The following is an 18,358-nucleotide window of genomic DNA, read 5'->3' on the forward strand; positions in this document are numbered from 1 at the left end:
CTTTACTGTATGCCTGCTACAGTGGTATGCTACAGCTGGCTCATACTAGTGCATGAGACAAATTGTTCAACAGGAATTCTGTGAGTTAATTGACAATAGTTGGTAGCTTAAAATCAGTCATGAAGAGAATATTTACATCATTAAATTTGACAAAAGCTACAAATAAGACATTTTTCTTTTCCTAAGCAGTGTGAATATCTGTTAAACTTCAAAAACAAAAAGAGTTTAAAAACATATATCCTGCCCTAACCGCTTTGGCTCAGTGGATAGAGTGTTGGCCTATGGACCGAGAGGTCCCAGGTTTGATTCTGGTCAAGGGCATGTACCTTGGTTGTGGGCACATCCCCAGTAGGAGGTGTGCAGGAGGCAGCTGGTCGATGTTTCTCTCTCATCGATGTTTCTAACTCTCTATCACTCTCCCTTCCTCTCTGTAAAAAATCAATAAAATATATTAAAAAACCACAAAAAAACCCAACAACAAAAACCCATATATCCTTTGGCCAGCCAGCCTTGCTCAGTGGTTGAGCATCAACCTATGAATCAGAAGGTCACGGTTGGATTCCTGGTCAGGGCACACACCCAGGCTGTGGGCTTGATCCCCGGTGGGGCGTGTGTCTGAGAAGGCTGATTAATGATTCTCTCTCATCATTGATGTTTCTATCTCTCTCTCTCTTCCCCTTCCTCTCTAAAAATAAAAAAAATATTAAAAACAACCAACAACAAAAAACATATATCCTTTGGTGTATGGGGAAATTTAAAATCCAGTGTATAAGATTAAATATACTTAGATAGTTATTGCAGCACTGCGAGTGATTACAAAAACCCCCAAAACCAAACTCTAGAAACAGCATAATGGAAGGAAGATAGAAGGTGAGAGGAGAAAACAATCGTTGGAAAATTTATGGTATATACATATTATAAAATATTATGCAACTACAAAAAAAGTCTGAGTAAAACCTATCTGTAAAGACCTGGGGAGATGCCCAAAAGATATTAGGAAAGCAAACTGAAAACCAATGTATATAATTCAAACAAAATAAACCCTCTTTATACATATGTGTATGTTTTTATATGATTTTTAAAAATCCCCATCCAAGGATATGTATTTTTAAAAATTGATTTTGGGGGGTGGAGGGAGAGAGAAAATCCAATCGACTGATGACTAAAAACTGAACCTTTTTAAAAATATATATATTTTATTGATTTTTTACAGAGAGGAAGGGAGAGAGATAGAGAATTAGAAACATCGATGAGAGAGAAGCAGCGATCAGCTGCCTCCTGCACACCCCCTACTGGGGATGTGCCTGCAACCAAGGTACATGCCCTTGACCAGAATCAAACCTGGGACTCTTCAGTCCCCAGGCCGATGCTCTATCCAGTAAGCCAAACTGGCTAGGGCGAAACTGAACCTTTTTGGTGCACAGGATGATGCTCCAACCCACTGAGGAACCCAGCAGACTTTATAACGATAAAGAAAACTGTGGACACATATATTTACATTGATCGTCTTGGAGGGGAGGGAGGCTTACCTGAGCTAGGAACTTTACATATACAATCTCACTTTAGTTTTTTCATTACATGAATTAATCTTATTTTATGTTTTAAAAATGAGGCTTAAAGAAATTATGTAACAACTAGAGGCCCGGTGCACGAAATTCGTGCAGTGTGTGTGTGTGTGTGTGTGTGTGTGTGTGTCTGTCCCTCAGCCCAGCTTGTACCCTCTCTAATCTGGGACATCCCTCTCACAATCCGGGACTGCTGGTTCCCAACCGCTCGCTCGCTTGCCTGCCTGATTGCCCCTAACCGCTTCTGTCAGCCAGCCTGATCACCCCCTAACCACTCCCCTGCCAGCCTGGTCGACGCTTAACTGCTCCCCTGCTGGCCCGATTACCCCCAACTGCCCTCCCCTGCTGGCCTGATTGCCCCTAAATGCCTCTGCCTGCTTCATCACCCCTAATTGCCCTCCCCTGCCAGCCTGATCTTGCCCCCAACAGCCCTCCCCTGCCGGCCTGATCTTGCCCCAACTGCCCTCCCCTGCTGGCCTGATCTTGCCCCCAACTGGCCTCTCCTGCCAGCCTGATTGCCCCTAACGGCCTCTGCCTTGGCCCCCACCACCATGGCTTTGTCCGGAAGGAAGTCAGACGTCTGGAAGATGGCTGGTCGACCTGTTCTAATTAGCATATTACCCTTTTATTAGTATAGATTATGTAAGATAGGATTACTTAAATGCGGGGGGGGGGGAGGGGGGGGGATGCCTTTTTCAGCAGGAGGAGATGCTCTTGGCAGAGAAAAACCTATAAATCCCTATATCTGGACTGATAGCCAGCCATATGCACTATACTGTCAAAGCGGTCATTAAAAAATTGAACTGCTTTCTTACACCTTACACCAAACAGCTGTTGCCCTTAAAACTCCTCCTCAGTCCCCACCTTAGGTTCTGCTTCAGTTCACCCATATTAGGTTCTGATTGGTCGGTTTCTATGCCAGTCAGCGTCAAAAGCTCCACCTCCTAGGCAGCCATTGGCTCCTGGCACTTCACCCAGATTAGGTTCTGATTGGTCCATTTCTATGCCAGTCAGCGTATCCGGGCCTATCTCTGGGCCTGATCAAAGAGGCGGGGTTTGATTAGCAGCCTCTGTGGAGGCCGGGAGAGAAACAGAGGCACGGCTGCTGGGGAAGCCCGGAGAGAAAGAGAGAGGCAACAGCTGATCAACAGCTGCCACACAGGCTGCGGATCAGACCCTGCCTTTCTCTCTGCAGGCCTCTCTCTGGGCCTGATCCGCAGCCCCCTCAGCAGTCAGTGCTGGGTCACCACGGCAATCCAGCACTGACTTCTGGTGTTTGGTTGAGCCTTTGGTCATTAGGGACTCTGGCTCTTTATCTATATATAGATTCCAAGGTTATAAAGTTAGCAAGTGGCAGAGGAGAAATTAAAATTTTAAACCTAGAACTGTGAGACTCCAGAACAGTTTTGTAATCATTAGGTCATGCTTGCTGCCTCAAACTTGAACCTGCCTGGAATACGCTATTCTTTCTCTATACTTGAACTCCCCATCATCCCAGGCCTAACTCAGACCTACTTGCTTCATAAAAGTTTGTCACTCTCTCATCCAGATAGTGATTTCTTTTTTTCCCAATTTGATTTTACAGTCTAAATCATCAATTTTCAACCGGTGTGCCACTAGAATTTTTAAAACATGCAAGACCTGGCTCTTTGGTTAAGGGACTGACCTGTTTTCCCTTAGGTTGCCAAATAATACAATGACAACGGCCAACACAAAAATAGCCATACAATGTGAATAAATCAAAATTATACCTATTTATGTCAGACTGGCAAACACTATAATGTATTTTTTGGTGTGCCAAGGAATTTTAGTAATTGGTTTATGTGTACCATGAGATGGAAGAGGTTGAAAATTGCTGGTCTAAACCATCCATTTAGGCATTAATATACTGCAGTATCACAGAATACCTTATAAGTGATTTTTTTTTTCCTTGTTAATGCTGTCTGTTTCTTCCAATATGGATTTGAAGTTTCTCTAAGACAGAAAATGCAACTTTTCAAAGTACCAACAGACTCACCTACCTTTGACACAGGTACTTAAAATACTGGTCGAATGACAGAGTTTTGCACTTTCATAGCAAGGCATGATGACAATGAATTGTGATAATTAAGAAAAAAAAACCAACTCAAATGTTAAAGGACAAACATTTCTGACACAAGTACCTTGGTAACAGAGAAAACACAGACAGTATATGGCAGATTTATGACTGCAGAATTGAGGACAATGAACACTAACCAGAAGTTCTTTGGTCTCCCATTTTGTCTTGCCCTAGATTTGACAGGCTGTGAAGATTAAATGGCTGTGAACAATGTAAAGAGAAAGAAATCTAATAGTTTCTGAGAGATGAAATGATCAGTTTTGAACCATTTATGACTACAATTATCCTATCATTTTCACTGAGGCTAGAATTAGAACCAACAAATTTTTCAGTTTTGAATTTAAATAAATGTGAATGAAAGCATTTGCTGTATTTCTATAAAATGATACCCCAGGAAAAATTACTTGCTCTTAACTAGAATTTCACATTATTAATTTAAACCATATTCAATCTTCCTCATACTGGATGGGACCAAATGTGTCTGTATCAGTATAGTCTCCATAACCCCTCCAGAGGTGAGTATACATTGTATTAAAGATTCTTTTTATACAATTGGATATTATAGTAGTAAGCGCTAAAAATATATTCTCCCCTTTACGTTGCCCCAATAACACTTCTGGGAAGAATGTGTAGTGAGGGGAGAATATACCTCTTGAAGATTTCTGGTTTTACTCCTTCCTCTCTTCTTACCGTTACTAGACATCGACACATGTTTGCGTAAGCCACAGAGAAGCTGGGTTCATCAATAGCCTTCTCAAAGACCAGGTCAATGACTCCTTTCAGCCGCTCCTCTGTGTCAACAGTAAGTCCTGACACCTGCTTCATCAGTTGGTTGAACATCTGTGGTGTCAATTTATTTAAGATACTTCGAACTTTTCTAAAAAGTTCCTAGAAGGATCAAACACAGAAAAAGAGCATTATAGTAATTGTGATAATATGATGCTTTCTGTAAGAATTACTATTGTTTGTAATATATAAGTTCAACTTCCCAAATTATTGACAAGGATTGTGCAAGCATCGTAAAAATTAAATCCACCTATTTTAATAAACAGTAAAAAATCGTATAGCACATCATTTTCACTACTGATGAGAATTCTAGGAACTAATATGGTATATTCACATTTCACTGGTGGGAGTATCATCTGGTACATTTCTAAGGGCAATTTGTCAATGTGTGCTAAAAGTTTAAAAACTGTGATATGCCCTTTTGAACAAGTAATTATACTTTTAGAAATCCATTCATTATTAAAGATAGGTTAAAAAAAAGATTTTAGCCAAAATAATTTCTGTCAATACCCTGTATAGTAAGTAAAAAATGTCCTAAAATAGGGATTTGTCTAAATTATGGTATAATATAAATTATAGTATAGAATACTAGGGTGGAAACTTTTAAAATGATGTTGTAGAAACTCTTATTAAATTAAAAATCGAAGAGAACTTCCTTAACTAGAAAAAAAGGGCACCTATATATAACCTTACTTAATGGTGAAAAAAATGAATGCTTTCCCACTAACATTGAGAACAAGACAAAAATGTCCGTTTTCATAATTTCTATTCAAAATCATAATGGAAGTCCTAGATGGTGCAACAAAAAAAAGAGAACTACAACCCACACAAATTGTAAAGGAAGAAGTAAAACTCTCTCTTCACAATTGGTATCACTGTCTACATAATCACAAGGCATCTACAAAAAGAGATACTAGAATTAATGAGTCTAGGAAGGTTGTAGAGAATACAAGTCAATAGATAAATATCAATTATATTTCTATATATTAACAATAAACTAGAAATTACATTTTTAAAAAGCACCATTTATAACAGCATCAAATATCATTAAAAATTTAATAATCTAACAAAATATCCATAGAAACTATATGATGAAAACTAGAGTTTGCTGATGAAAGAAACCAAAAAGGACCTAAGTACAGTGGAAGCACGGTTCCCGAACTTAATTCGTTCTGGAAGGCTGTTTGAGAAGAAATTTGTTAAAAAACTAATCTTTTTCCCCCATTACAAATAATGTAAATTGAATTAACCTTTTCCAGACCTTCAAATGATTCCCTTTCTTATATACAGCACATACCTTATTTACAGTACGTCTAATGTACTGTTTAAACACTTCTTTTCTTAAATGTATTGAACCATTCCCTACTAGCCTTAAATGAATCACTTTTAGCATTCGGGCCAGGGATGTCTTTCAGGTCAGCATGTAGCATCTTTGCTTGTTCATACATCACTGCCTCAGAAATGGCTGTTACTGACTAATTGCTTTTCGTTTATTCAAATCAACAACCGTTTTTCTACCTCTTCAATTGTCTGTGATCATTTTTTCTTTCACTCCCTTGGCCAATTCTTAATGGCCTCTTTATGTTTTAAAATTTGCTAAGTGTTGCCGAAACCGGTTTGGCTCAGTGGATAGAGCGTCGGCCTGCGGACTGAAGGGTCCCGGGTTCGTTTCCGGTCAAGGGCATGTATCTGGGTTGCGGGCACATCCCCGGTAGGAGATGTGCAGGAGGCAGCTGATCGATGTCTCTCTCTCATCGATGTTTCTAACTCTCTATCGCTCTCCCTTCCTCTCTGTAAAAAATCAATAAAATATATTAAAAAAAAAAAAATTTGCTAAGTGTTGATTGTTGATTTTGCCAACAACAAAAGCATCCTCTCCTTCGTTAGTTCGTTGCCTGAGAGATGTTTTTTGTCATGCTGAGGTATCAGCTTGAAAAGGTAGTCTGTTTGAAAACTGAAGTTTGGTTTGACAATCAAGAGATTTTTTTCTGTGAACAACTTAGTCCAGAACCGAATTGTTTCTTCAAAGTAACTTACAGATTTAACACAATCAGTTTAAAATTCCTAGTAGAGTTGTGCTATGTTGTTGTTTTTGTATAAATCAAGAAGCTGATTACAATTTGTATGGAAAGACAAAAATAAAGAGAATACCCTAAACAGTTTGGAAAAATATAAAGTTCGAGGATTCAGACAACCTGATTTCTATACTTATTACATAAACTTATTATACAAAGACAGTATAGTATTGGCCAGAGGACAGACACAAAGATCATTGGAACAGAATGAAAAGTCTAGAATAGATTCATACACATATAATGAACTGATTTAATTTTCAATAAAGGTGTAAAGGAAATTCAATGGAGAACAAATAGTCTTTTTCAACAAATGGTACTGAAATAATATAGTGGTAGGAATGAAAGAGTTTTCTGAAAGGGGAGGCAATAATAAAACCACTGTTTTAACAAAAAAGACACAGAATAACAATTAGCAGAAGCATCAGTTTAACATGGGGTATACCTATGCCGAGAAGAATAAAAATTCTACAAAAGAGAGGGAATGAAGCAAAGATGTTCCTTATTTAGAAAATGTGTCAAGAAAAATAAGGCTGTATTGGCCCTAAAAAAGAAGTCTGTTTATTATCTAATGAATTTACTTATTCACTAAAGAAAACTAATTAATGGTACCTAATAATAACTATTCTAATGTTTCTGAAATAAAAATTAATAATGGGGAGAACTCTGTTAACAGAGTAAAGGGAGGCAGATTACAAGTCAAGAAAAATGAACTATTCAGTAATCACAACACTGGGTAACAATCTCTCAAAACGTCATTTTTCCTCATTTGAAAAAAAGAGACAATATCTATTCCCTTCTTCATCAGTTTGAAGAGTCAAATGAAGTAAGGCAGTAATACGAGTGCCTTAAATACTAAAACAAGACATCTTCAATACTAAAGATCCAGCAGGCATTTTACCTAGCTTTTGTAAGTGATGTAGGCTCCTTATCATTAAGCATTTCACAAGGGAACTTCAGGGAGGGATGTAGAAGGTATTGAAAACAAACTGTTGAGAAGAAATGAAGGGGAGGTTAGGTAGTTGATGTCAATGAATCTGAAAAAGGATGCATGTACTTCAGAGGCAAATGTCTGGGGTAATCACTAGAAAGATGAACAAAGGTAAGCAGCCAAACAGGGATGACCACAGTGATGAATCAGTTCATCTTAGCCCTCACTTTCTCTGAACAACTTTGCTGATTAGTTTATTTGATTAACAAGTATTTACCGAGTACCTACTGTGTATGATGTTCTCTGTTGGTGTTGAATCAAAATCAAGATTTATAAGGCACATCTCTGATCCCAGGAACATCATTACACTAAGTACCTATCTGAGCTCCAGGAACTATGCTAAGTTCTTTATATTACTTCATTTTATCTTCACAATGGCCCTATAAGGTAGGTAATGTTGTTATCTCCATTTCACAGCTGAAATTAAGACTAGCCCAACAGAACTTGCTTCTGTTTCCAAAGCTGGGCTTTTGACTGCTATACTAAACTGTTGGTGATGAGAGGAAAGGTATATAAGGAATCAAGACACCGAAGAGTCACTATGGGACGCCTGGATCTGGTACAGGTGTAAAGTTCAAAACTCTAGTTTTGGCACCTAGAAGCAAAAACATCCAAAGGAGATAGTAGAGGTAACCCAGGGATAGAAACTTGCATTGTGCATACAGCAAAAGATGGAGCAGGCTTTATATTATTTGACATACAAAAAAATTTGTGTGGATTACAGGAATTCTTCAATTTACTCTAAGGACTTATGACGACAAGGTATCGGAAAAATAAAAATAATTCAATTTTATTCCAAAAGACTCTAAAACAAGATGGGTTTCTTAATATTAACTTATTAGAAATGAAGGTCTGCCAAGGAGATATAAAACAATTTATTAACTAGACAGACTAGTACAGAGTAAACACCAAGAAACTAAAAACACATTTTTAATAAATTCAAATATGGATCTAGGCCTGAATGATAGAATTATATGATTGATGAACCCTTGAGATATAGTGTCTGTCTTGAAAAGCACACACAAAGCAATTTCAAGAGAAAATGGTTGTATCCAAATGGCTTTTAAAATAATGCTTACCTTATAATAGGAAAAAATTATAAAAATCTTAAACTAAGACCTCTAAATATATTAATAGGGCAAGATGACAAGCTAAAACAATATTATTCTAATTCCAAAACAATGGTAGAATGTGTTTCTGTTCTCACCTGGGTTTTAATGTTCTCGGGATCCTCAGCTTGGCTGTCTCGTTTTTGAGTGGGCTTCCAGGCATTCTCTGCCTTTTTCAGGTGCACGTCTTCTTTCACAGGGACTGTTATGATCTTCCTGGGCTCTCTTCTCTGGCCAGGTTGAGATCTCCGTGGTCCAACATTCAATAACTAGGACAAGAATATTCTTTATTATATCTACACAGAGTACTTACAATTTACTGTCTCTGCTGTGCTGCTCAAGTCAAGCCTGCTGATCACACAAACACTTCTAGATGCAAAGGTGAGTATCAGGCACTCAATTTAGATGTGATCTTTTTCTTGGGGGTAGTGGGGGTAGGGAGAGGAGGGCTTACAACAGTATCAATGTAATGTTCTCCACCACTACAATTTTAGATCCTGAAGTCATAAAGTGAAGTAAAATTATACTCGATAAATCTGTTGTTCTTCACCGAAAAAGACTACCCTTAACTGAAGCTCTATTTTTTACTAGTTGTAACTTGGAACTGGTCACTTTGAATAACTACAAAAATTCACATGCAGTAATAATCAGTTAAAAACCTGCTTCAAAAACTGGGTTTCTAAACTTCCAGTGTGAAATGCAAATACCACCTTATCATGAAATTCTCTATAGCAAAGACACCCAACTTCACTGCAGATGTTAATGGATCCCCTTTAAATTTGCTGAGCCAGAATTACTAAAATAAGCCTTTCTTATATCATTAATAAGATCAAACTAAACTTGCTCCCTGAAAAAAATGTTTTCCTATCTTTGTTCCTCCTAGAGTCCCACTATACTCATTCTGTTAAAACCAATATATGCTGGCATATGTAATACTTTCAACAATAAAGATTTTTAAAAACACACACACACACACACACAAATATATATATGTATATGCTACATCAAATGCTTGGAAATAATTTTGCAACATTAAATATTTGGGTTGATAGTAAGCCTACCAGATCTATTGTACAATGAGAGCCTTTACATTTTCTAATATAGCATTCTCTAAATGCTGAGTAAATATTGCCATTAGATTTCAAGAGGGAAGAAAAAAAGCTGAACATAGCACGTGTAGATAAGAATCATATCTCACTTTATACCTCAATACTGCCCTTTTGAATTCATATAAAGCTTCATGAAAGGAAGTAGTAACTTAAATGTCATGCTTTCTATAAAAAGACAGTTTCTAAGAGAGGCATGGTCTGAGGCCTAAACTGAGAAGCTTAAAATCCTTTAAACATCACTCATTCTCAGAATTACTCTTATAGTTCACCATTTGCCCTAATTAGAAATGGCAGTATCAAGAATGTATGAGGTCCAGCTGGCATGGCTGAGTAGTTGAGCACTGAACTATGAATCAGGAGGTCAAGGTTCGATTCCTAGTCAGGGCACATGTCCAGGTTGTGGGTTTGATCCCCAGTGTGGGGCGTGCAGGAGGCAGCCAAACAATGATTCTCTCTCATCATTGATATTTCTATCTCTTGCTCCCTCTCCTTTTTTCTCGGGGGGGGGGAAAAAAAGTATCAGAATGAAAAGTTAGAATTTCTAGGCAATATACGCCAATTTGTCTAATATATCCAGCCAAGAACTCAGTACTAATGATATGATCTCAGAATATTTGGTAAACATTAAAAAAACTAAGGTCAGATAAACCTAGAGGCAACAGGCATGGTATAACAAAAGATTACTAAAGAAGATCTTCAGACTAAAAAATTATTGACAGGAAACAGTTGCTAAACCAGGTAAGTACTACTATAACAATTATTTATTATGGAAACTTTGATATGATAGCCCAGAAAAAAGAGCTCTATTAACAAAATGCAGTGAACCAAATTCTGTATGGTTTTATAATTTAGGTTATATTCTAGTGTTAATTCACTAGGGTTAATCTCTTTTTCAATGCTTGGATAAAGTTCAAATATACTATCACATCACAAGACATTTAATTTAATCCATGCATTTACTCATAAAAATTTGTCAAGGACAAGGTTTTCTGGGTGTAATGAAAAGTTATTATATAAAAATCACGAAAGCATGATTTAGAGATACAATTTAAAAAAATATGTTTTATTGATTTTTTACAGAGAGGAAGGGAGACAGAGAGTTAGAAACATCGATGAGAGAGAAACATCAATCAGCTGCCTCCTGCACACTCCCCACTGGGGATGTGCCCGCAACCAAGGTACATACCCTTGACCAGAATCGAACCTGGGACTTTTCAGTCGGCAGGTCGATGCTCCATCCACTGAGCCAAACCGGTTAGGGCAAGAGATACAATTTTAATCATGTTTAGATAAAGTCAGAAACTGTCCATTTCCAAAAAATACTGTAAGCATCAATAATATGCCTTGGGATTTGAATCTAGAAAGTAACTTATGCCACATCTCTTTACTTGCCTCAAAACACATATGTGAATTTCAAAGGAGCAGCATAGAGGTATGAGCTATATTACTAAATAGGTAACAACAATGTTTCAAAGGAAAAAAAGTTTTGAAAAGCTGTTAGTCCAGGATAAAAAAAGTTAAAATTAAAACCCATGGCAAGTGCCCAAGACAAATTTTAAAATTATGTTTCTATCTCTAGATAGAATTAATATACTGTTCACAAATATTTATCCAACTGTATTGAGTTCTTCAAGATATTTATTATACTTATAAATGCTTAACATGCTTAATTAATTACTCTCTAATTTTCTCATGTTTACACTCTGGGAATGAATTCACTGTCTGGAACATCAGTGCCTGGAAGGACTGTGGTGCAGTGCAGAAAAGCGGCAGACAAAAAAACTGTGGGCTCTTGAGTCTAATTTTGTCACTTATGAGTTAAGTTACTGTGAGCAAGTCTCTTAACTTTGTTGAACTTAAGCTTTCTAATGTATTAAATGCTTGTCCTACCTACAAAGTTATTATGAGAATCATGGAATGTAAAAGCACCTTAAAAACTAGGTATCATCATCAATACCAAAGAACAAAAAGAACTTTAAAAAAAGTGATATGTAGATTGGTGTAATTACCTTTAAACATTTCGTGTCCTGCCAGACCAGTGTGGCTCAGTAGTTGAGCACTGACCTATGTACCAGGAGGTCAAGGTAGCCCAGGTTGTGGGCTCAATCCCCAGTAGGAGGTGTGCAGGAGGCAGCCAATCAATGATTCTCTTTCATCATTGATGTTTCTATCTCTCTCTCCCTTTCTCTTCCTCTCTGAAATCGATAAAAAATAAAAAAAGTAAACATTTCATGTCCTTTTTGTGTGTATGACAATTTAATACAAATTGTCAAATGTTTAGTATCCTTCAGAAGTTGCACCATATATAATGTTTATGAAAGGCAAACAAACTCTAGGATCCAGTGCTAAGAATTATGAAGTGTAGAGAAAGAAATAAAGCCTGGTCTTCTTGATTGAAGGACAGACAATCATGATTAATACTAGAAAAGGAACTTTAAGGCGTAATGTGCTCAGTGTCCACAAATGTCACAACTAAAGAGCCAAAATTTGGGGTTGATTAACTAGTAAGCCTCATTTCTTTTTTTCAGGTGAGCGGGAGGTTTAAATTTTTACCCACTCTGATATATATTTTTAAAATATATTAAGTAAGAAATTACATCCATCTGTTTTCAAATTTAATACATTGCTTTTATGTCATTCACAGACTATAATCTGAGACATTTCTGCTTACCTGGATAACCAAAGAAAATAAGACCAATTGAAAGGGCGAGGACTACGCCCTCCATCTTACCCTGGGTCCTCCATTTTTGGGCAGCGCCATGAGCTCGGCAAGGCTTCTTCCCGGAAGCCCAAGCCTCTGCTAGCCACACCCAGGATTTACCACATCCTGTGTACCGACTTGCGCCTGGCCAACCGGCAGGACCCACAGTCCCCTCTCCTGCCCTTACTCCACCCCCCTATAAAACTCCTCGTTCCATCGGGCTAGGCATCTCTCTGCCACCTGCTGCTGTGTCAGTAAGGAGGGTGGGGGAGCCAGACCTAGGTTTGAAATAAAGGACTCTTTGCTTTTGCATTGGACTCACTGGCTCCCTGGTGGGCTCTTGGGAATCTTGAAATCTGGGCATAACACCAATATTCATCCTAGCAATTTTTAAAGGGGGACAATCAAATGTTCCTTTAAGAAGAGAGGAAAGCATGATACAAGCTCAGGAAAACATTGTCCCTACAATTTTAATAATAGCTCAGCTAATCTCAAAGTTAATTGAAATGAATATGAATGACAAGTTACTAGTATAGGTCTATAGACCACTGCTCAATACATTTCTTTTGAGATACTCTGTGATGTTTGCCAATAGATTACTATTAAAATACCACAACCGCCAAGTAATTTGACTTTTAAAAGCACCTGGGTGCTTTCAATTGCTATGCAGTTTACTGTCCAACAAAGGACTTAGATGTTGCCTGGTCGGTTTGGCTCAGTGGTTGAACTTCAACCCATGAACCAAGAGGTCACCGGTTCGATTCCCAGTCAGGGCACATGCCCAGGTTGTGGGCTCAATCCCTGGTGGGGGGCATGCAGGAGGCAGCCGATCCACGATGTTTCTATCTATCCCTCTCCCTTCCTCTCTCTCTCTCTAGAAATCAATAAAAACATTTTTTAAAAAGACCACTGTGTTGGAAAATTATATGTAACTGCATCTGACATATTAAAACAACAACTATGTAATAAAAATATTTAGTAACAAGTCTGTTGCAGAAAAATTTATACTAAGAGTTATGGGTATTTAAACCATATTATGAAGCATACCTAGCAGATATTAAGATTTTGGGATAGTAATTATTTATAATCCAATTTGGAAGCTGGCAAAATAACTAGAGGTATAGAACCAATAAACTATAAAGAGTACGGCTGTTGCTTTTTTCCAAACAGCATTATTGATTGTTCCTTTATATGTTAGATATAATAGCCTAGGAAATTCCCATCTGTACCTAAGCCAATATATCAAAGGAAGCTGGACAAATTAAATGGAGAATATTTGTTAGCTATGGGAGATGTGGAAGAATAATTACTTGCCTTAAAGCAATAGATTTCTTTTGAGATAACTGTGATGTCTGCCAACAGATTACTATTAAAATACCACGACCACCAAGTAATTTGACATTTTTAAAGGACCTGGGTGCCCAGCTGGTGTGGCTCAGTAGTTGAGCATCATGGTTTAATTCCTGGTCAGGGCACATGTCCACGTTGTGGGCTCGATCCCCAGTGTGGGGTGTGCAGGAGGCAGTAGATCAGTGATTTTATCTCATCACTGATATTTCTATCTCTCTCTCCCTCTTCCTTCCTCTCTGAAATCAATAATTTAAAAAAGAAAAAAAAAAGCAATAGTTTGCAATTTTGCTTTAAAATTAGCTTGTGCCAGATGACAAAGCTATTTAAAGAAGTGAATTAAACAATTAAAGCTGACGTTTTTGGAGACACTACAAATTCTTGATGATGGCTTATTTCCAGTCATATTACTTTGTATGCATCAAATAACACATTAACCTGATATATGTAGGCATATAGATTAGTGGGCAAACATACACTGTGATGGTTATTTTTAAAATTCATTTTCTAATTTCAATATTTTAAGAGATATAGCTTATTCTCAATTCACAATATTTTCTTCTTGTTATACCTAATTAGCAGACAATAGCAACTTGGTAATGAACGAGAAGAATACACTAGAAGAGATGTGGCAATACCTTTTGCAAGTAACATATGAGCAAAATTGAGCAATATGACAACCACAGATGCTGTTACCCAGAGATTAATCAAAATGACATCATTATTTCAAATGTTTGAGAAGCACAGATATAAATCAAAACAAAAACAAACGCTGACAGAAATATAAATTTAAACCACCAAAAAGGAAAATAATGCTGAAAAATTAAGTATAACATGGTTTCTAGAAAAGAAAGCTGCTTTCTAAGACTTTCTGGCAAGGCAATTAAAATTCTATAAAAATTTTATCTTAGCATTTAGAGTATATACAGGTTAAATTTCAAACCTGTGTGATAACAGAGTATTATACACACAGAGGTCTTTCCATGGTGGTGCTCAGTAAATACTATGCTTTAAATTAAAGAGATTTTCTGTTTTTACAAAGCCTCCATCACAGTGTATGCATTTAAATATTTTCAATCAGGCTGCTGCTGGCAAACAATCAAATAATTCAAATACCTACAAAGTGACATTTGTTTTCAGACGGTGTAGTCTTATTTCCAAGCAGGTTTCAAAAGTTGCCATTACAGAAATAAAAAGGTGATGGGGAAATAAAAAGTGTCACCTTACATAAAAATATTTTTACAAACATAAAATAGTCTTAAAACAGGGTGATCTGCAAAGGTACACCAGACCCTAGCATCTCCAGAACTTGAAGTGCTCTCAAGCCATTCCAACTTGGGAAAAAAGAGGCATTCACATCATTGGCAACTTTCCCCCATGCTTTCTGCAAGTCTACAAAGCATGGAGCAGGCTGAGCCTGCCAAACCCTGCACAGGGCAGTGCCCCAGCATAACTCCATTGGTGATGCCACTTCCACCGCTGAAGAGCCTGCCACTAGGGGGTGTAAAGGCAATCTGCAGTTGACTAACACTGCACTCTTTTGTGTGTGTCATTTGTTCATATTTTCACTTCATGAGCTATAGTAAGGGAGAAATCAAAACATAAAATATTATAACATCATAAGCTATTGTTAAAAAACCCAAAAATAAAAACAAGGATTCAGCGCACCCCTAGAGGCAGGCTCTTCAGGGGTGGATGCGACATCGCCAGTGGAGTGCAAGTTGGGGCTTTGCTCTGTTCCAGAATTGGCAATCCATGCCTGCTCTGCACTTTGCAAATCTGTAGAAACAAGGACAAAGAATGACCATTAGCTGAAAGTCATCAGAGATCTCTACTATATCAGGACACCTCAGAACAAAATAGGAATCATACTCAAGGTTGGCTCTATTTTTTAACCCATTTGCAGGTCATTTCAACTGGGGGTGAAATATATATACATATACATAAAACTTAAGGCCAAATTAATGTAGACCAGCTTTTTTCAAGTAAAAACGACTCAAGTGTATTCTTAATTTACTTTAATATTAGTTTGGAAAGGACAGTCTTCACCTCTTCTACTCTTCTTCCTGCTTAAAGGAATCAATGAATAAAAGCTGCGCTCTTGGCTTTAGACAAGATGGCATAAGTGTTTGACAGTTTCTAATTGGGTTGTAGGAAACTTGCACTTACAGATACACCTCTTCCACCAGGGCTTTGCCTTCCAAAATCTGCAAAGGCTGGAGTAAAATCTGGTCCTCGAGGCAAAACCCGAGGGTCTAGAGTTCGCAATTTGGGTTGGTTGATCTGTATGAAGAAGCAAAGGAAAGCTTAACACAAGTTCCAGAGCATCTGCTACCACAAAGACAAAAAAACTTAGACTGAAGAGTTATGTCAACTTAAATGTTAACCACTGGCATCCTTAACCAGCGAAAGTCCAATCTGAACCTGGATAGCTTCTTCTGGGTGAGCCTTAGAGCCCTTCAGGCAACAGTGGTTTTCTGATGCCCTGGAATTCCAAACGAGGCTAGACAGTCATTTAACTAGTCAAGAACAGTAGAATGACAAAGACAAACTATTTTGAGATCCTATAACTAGGGTCAAATTTTAGGGTTTTTCCCCAGCATATTCAGGGCATCAGACCAATCTGCCTATGAGAATCCTGCTATTGATCATTTTTATTTTGTTATTTTTTTAAAAATATATTTTATTGAGTTTTTACAGAGAGGAAGGGAGAGGGATAGAGAGTTAGAAACATCAATGAGAGAGAAACATCGATCAGCTGCCTTCTGCAAGCCCCCTACTGGGGATGTGCCCGCAGCCAAGGTACATGCCCTTGACTGGAACCGAACTTAGGACCCTTGAGTCCGCAGGCCGACGCTCTATCCACTGAGCCAAACCGGTTAGGGCTTTATTTTGGTCTTGATGCTGTTGATTTATGACTAGAACAGCCTGTATTCTGAATGGACAATAAGAGACAAAAGGAGATTATGTTTCACATGTGATAACATTTAAAAATCTCACTTTGTATTGCCAATCGAAGTTACCTGGCTTTGTATAGGCAAAGAATATGACTGTAGACTCAGCAAAGCTAAGTAGCTCAGCGAGAAATCAACAAAAGATGGGCCAAGGTCAGAAACGGTTAAGGTAGGAAGACAGGAAGGAATATTTTCTTTTTTTAAAAAAAATATATTTTTATTGACTTTTTACAGAGAGGAAGAGAGAGGGATAGAGAGTTAGAAACATCGATCAGCTGCTTCCTGCACACCTCCTACTGGGGATGTGCCTGCAACCAAGGTACATGCCCTTGACCGGAATCGAACCTGGGACCTTTCAGTCTGCAGGCCGACGCTCTATCCATTGAGCCAAAGCGGTTAGGGCTGGAAGGAATATTTTCTAAGAGAATAATCTAATTCAGTGGATATAACAATTGCCCTCTGAAGCAGCCTTAAATTAGCACTGCCAATCAATCACTCAACTGTCCTCACATAAGTACCAAAGAGAAAAGACTTAGATAGCAATAGAAATAAGAAGGCCTGTTACTATCAGAGTAAAATAATACGAATAATGTCTGGATAAGCCGCTACTAGAAACCTGTCTTTTTTAATCTTCACCTGAGGAGTGAAGATTTTTTTCCACTGATTTTTCAGAGAGTAGAAGAGCGGGTGGAGGAAGAGGAGAGGGAAGGGGGGAAGGGGGGTTAGAGAGAGAGAGAGAGAGACTAGTTGCCTCCAGCATCCCAGGTATGTGCCCATGCCTGGGAATCAAATTGCAACCTTCCCTTGTGCAGGCCGATGCTCTAACAACCACTGAGCAATGCCAGCCAGGATTAGAAATCGTAGTAAGAGGAAGATCTCAATCTATAAGATATTTACCCTCTACTTTGATTAGGGATTAATAGTTCCTCTTCAAAGCAAAAATATTTCAAGCTTCATCACCAGCACTGGTTCATCACTGATTTACAAGAATGCTTGGGCAGGTAAACATCTGACTTCACTTTTTTAAATTTAATAAACATCCTATATAATAAAAACCTAATATGCTAAGTGTCCAGTCCTCTGTACAACCAATCAAAGCGTAATATGCTAATGATATGCTAAGGCCTCTCAACCACTATGATGTGCACTGACCACCAGGGGGCACACAGTTGACCGGTCAACCAGTCGCTATGACCTGCACTGACCACTAGGGGACAGATGCTTCAACCAGTAGATTAGCTTGCTGCTAGGGTCTGGCCAATTGGGACTGAGCGAGGAGCAGGCCTAAGCCATCAGTCAGACATCCCCCAAGGGCTCTAGGACTATGAGAGGGTGCAGGCTGGGCTGAGGGACCCCCACCCCCCAAAGTGCACGAATTTCGTGTATCAAGCCTCTAGTACAAAATAAACACTGACTGTACTAATTTTCTGTATGCACCATTAAGGTCAGATGTGAAGATAAAGGATGCCTATTTATATGCAGAGGATTAGACTAATCATTACAAGAATCTATTGGGGGAATTTTGAGATATACATTACTTGAATTATGTTGACTCCTATTTCAGTTTGATCTACCTTCCTAAGTTTCTGACCTGCCCTCAATGGCATTCTAATTCCATACTGAAAT

General features: G+C 38.1%; 1 protein-coding gene across 14 annotated transcripts in view; it reads right to left on the reverse strand.

The window, feature by feature from the left end:
- EIF4G3 (eukaryotic translation initiation factor 4 gamma 3) overlaps positions 1-18,358 on the reverse strand; it is a 293,349-nt gene that overhangs the window by 54,076 nt on the left and 220,915 nt on the right. For 11 of the 14 annotated variants that reach the window (XM_036352006.1, XM_036352013.1, XM_036352012.1 and 8 more), the window contains 4 exons: positions 15,948-16,061; positions 15,447-15,557; positions 8,720-8,890; positions 4,354-4,551 (listed from right to left, as the gene is read on the reverse strand). In XM_036352006.1, the coding sequence (XP_036207899.1) occupies positions 4,354-4,551; positions 8,720-8,890; positions 15,447-15,557; positions 15,948-16,061 (594 nt within the window). The remainder of the gene's footprint in view (positions 1-4,353; positions 4,552-8,719; positions 8,891-15,446; positions 15,558-15,947; positions 16,062-18,358) is intronic. The other 3 variants (XM_036352015.1, XM_036352009.1, XM_036352007.1) reach the window with 1 other exon arrangement.

Source organism: Myotis myotis, unplaced genomic scaffold (assembly GCF_014108235.1).
Source record: "Myotis myotis isolate mMyoMyo1 unplaced genomic scaffold, mMyoMyo1.p scaffold_m19_p_2, whole genome shotgun sequence".
NCBI lineage: Eukaryota > Metazoa > Chordata > Mammalia > Chiroptera > Vespertilionidae > Myotis > Myotis myotis.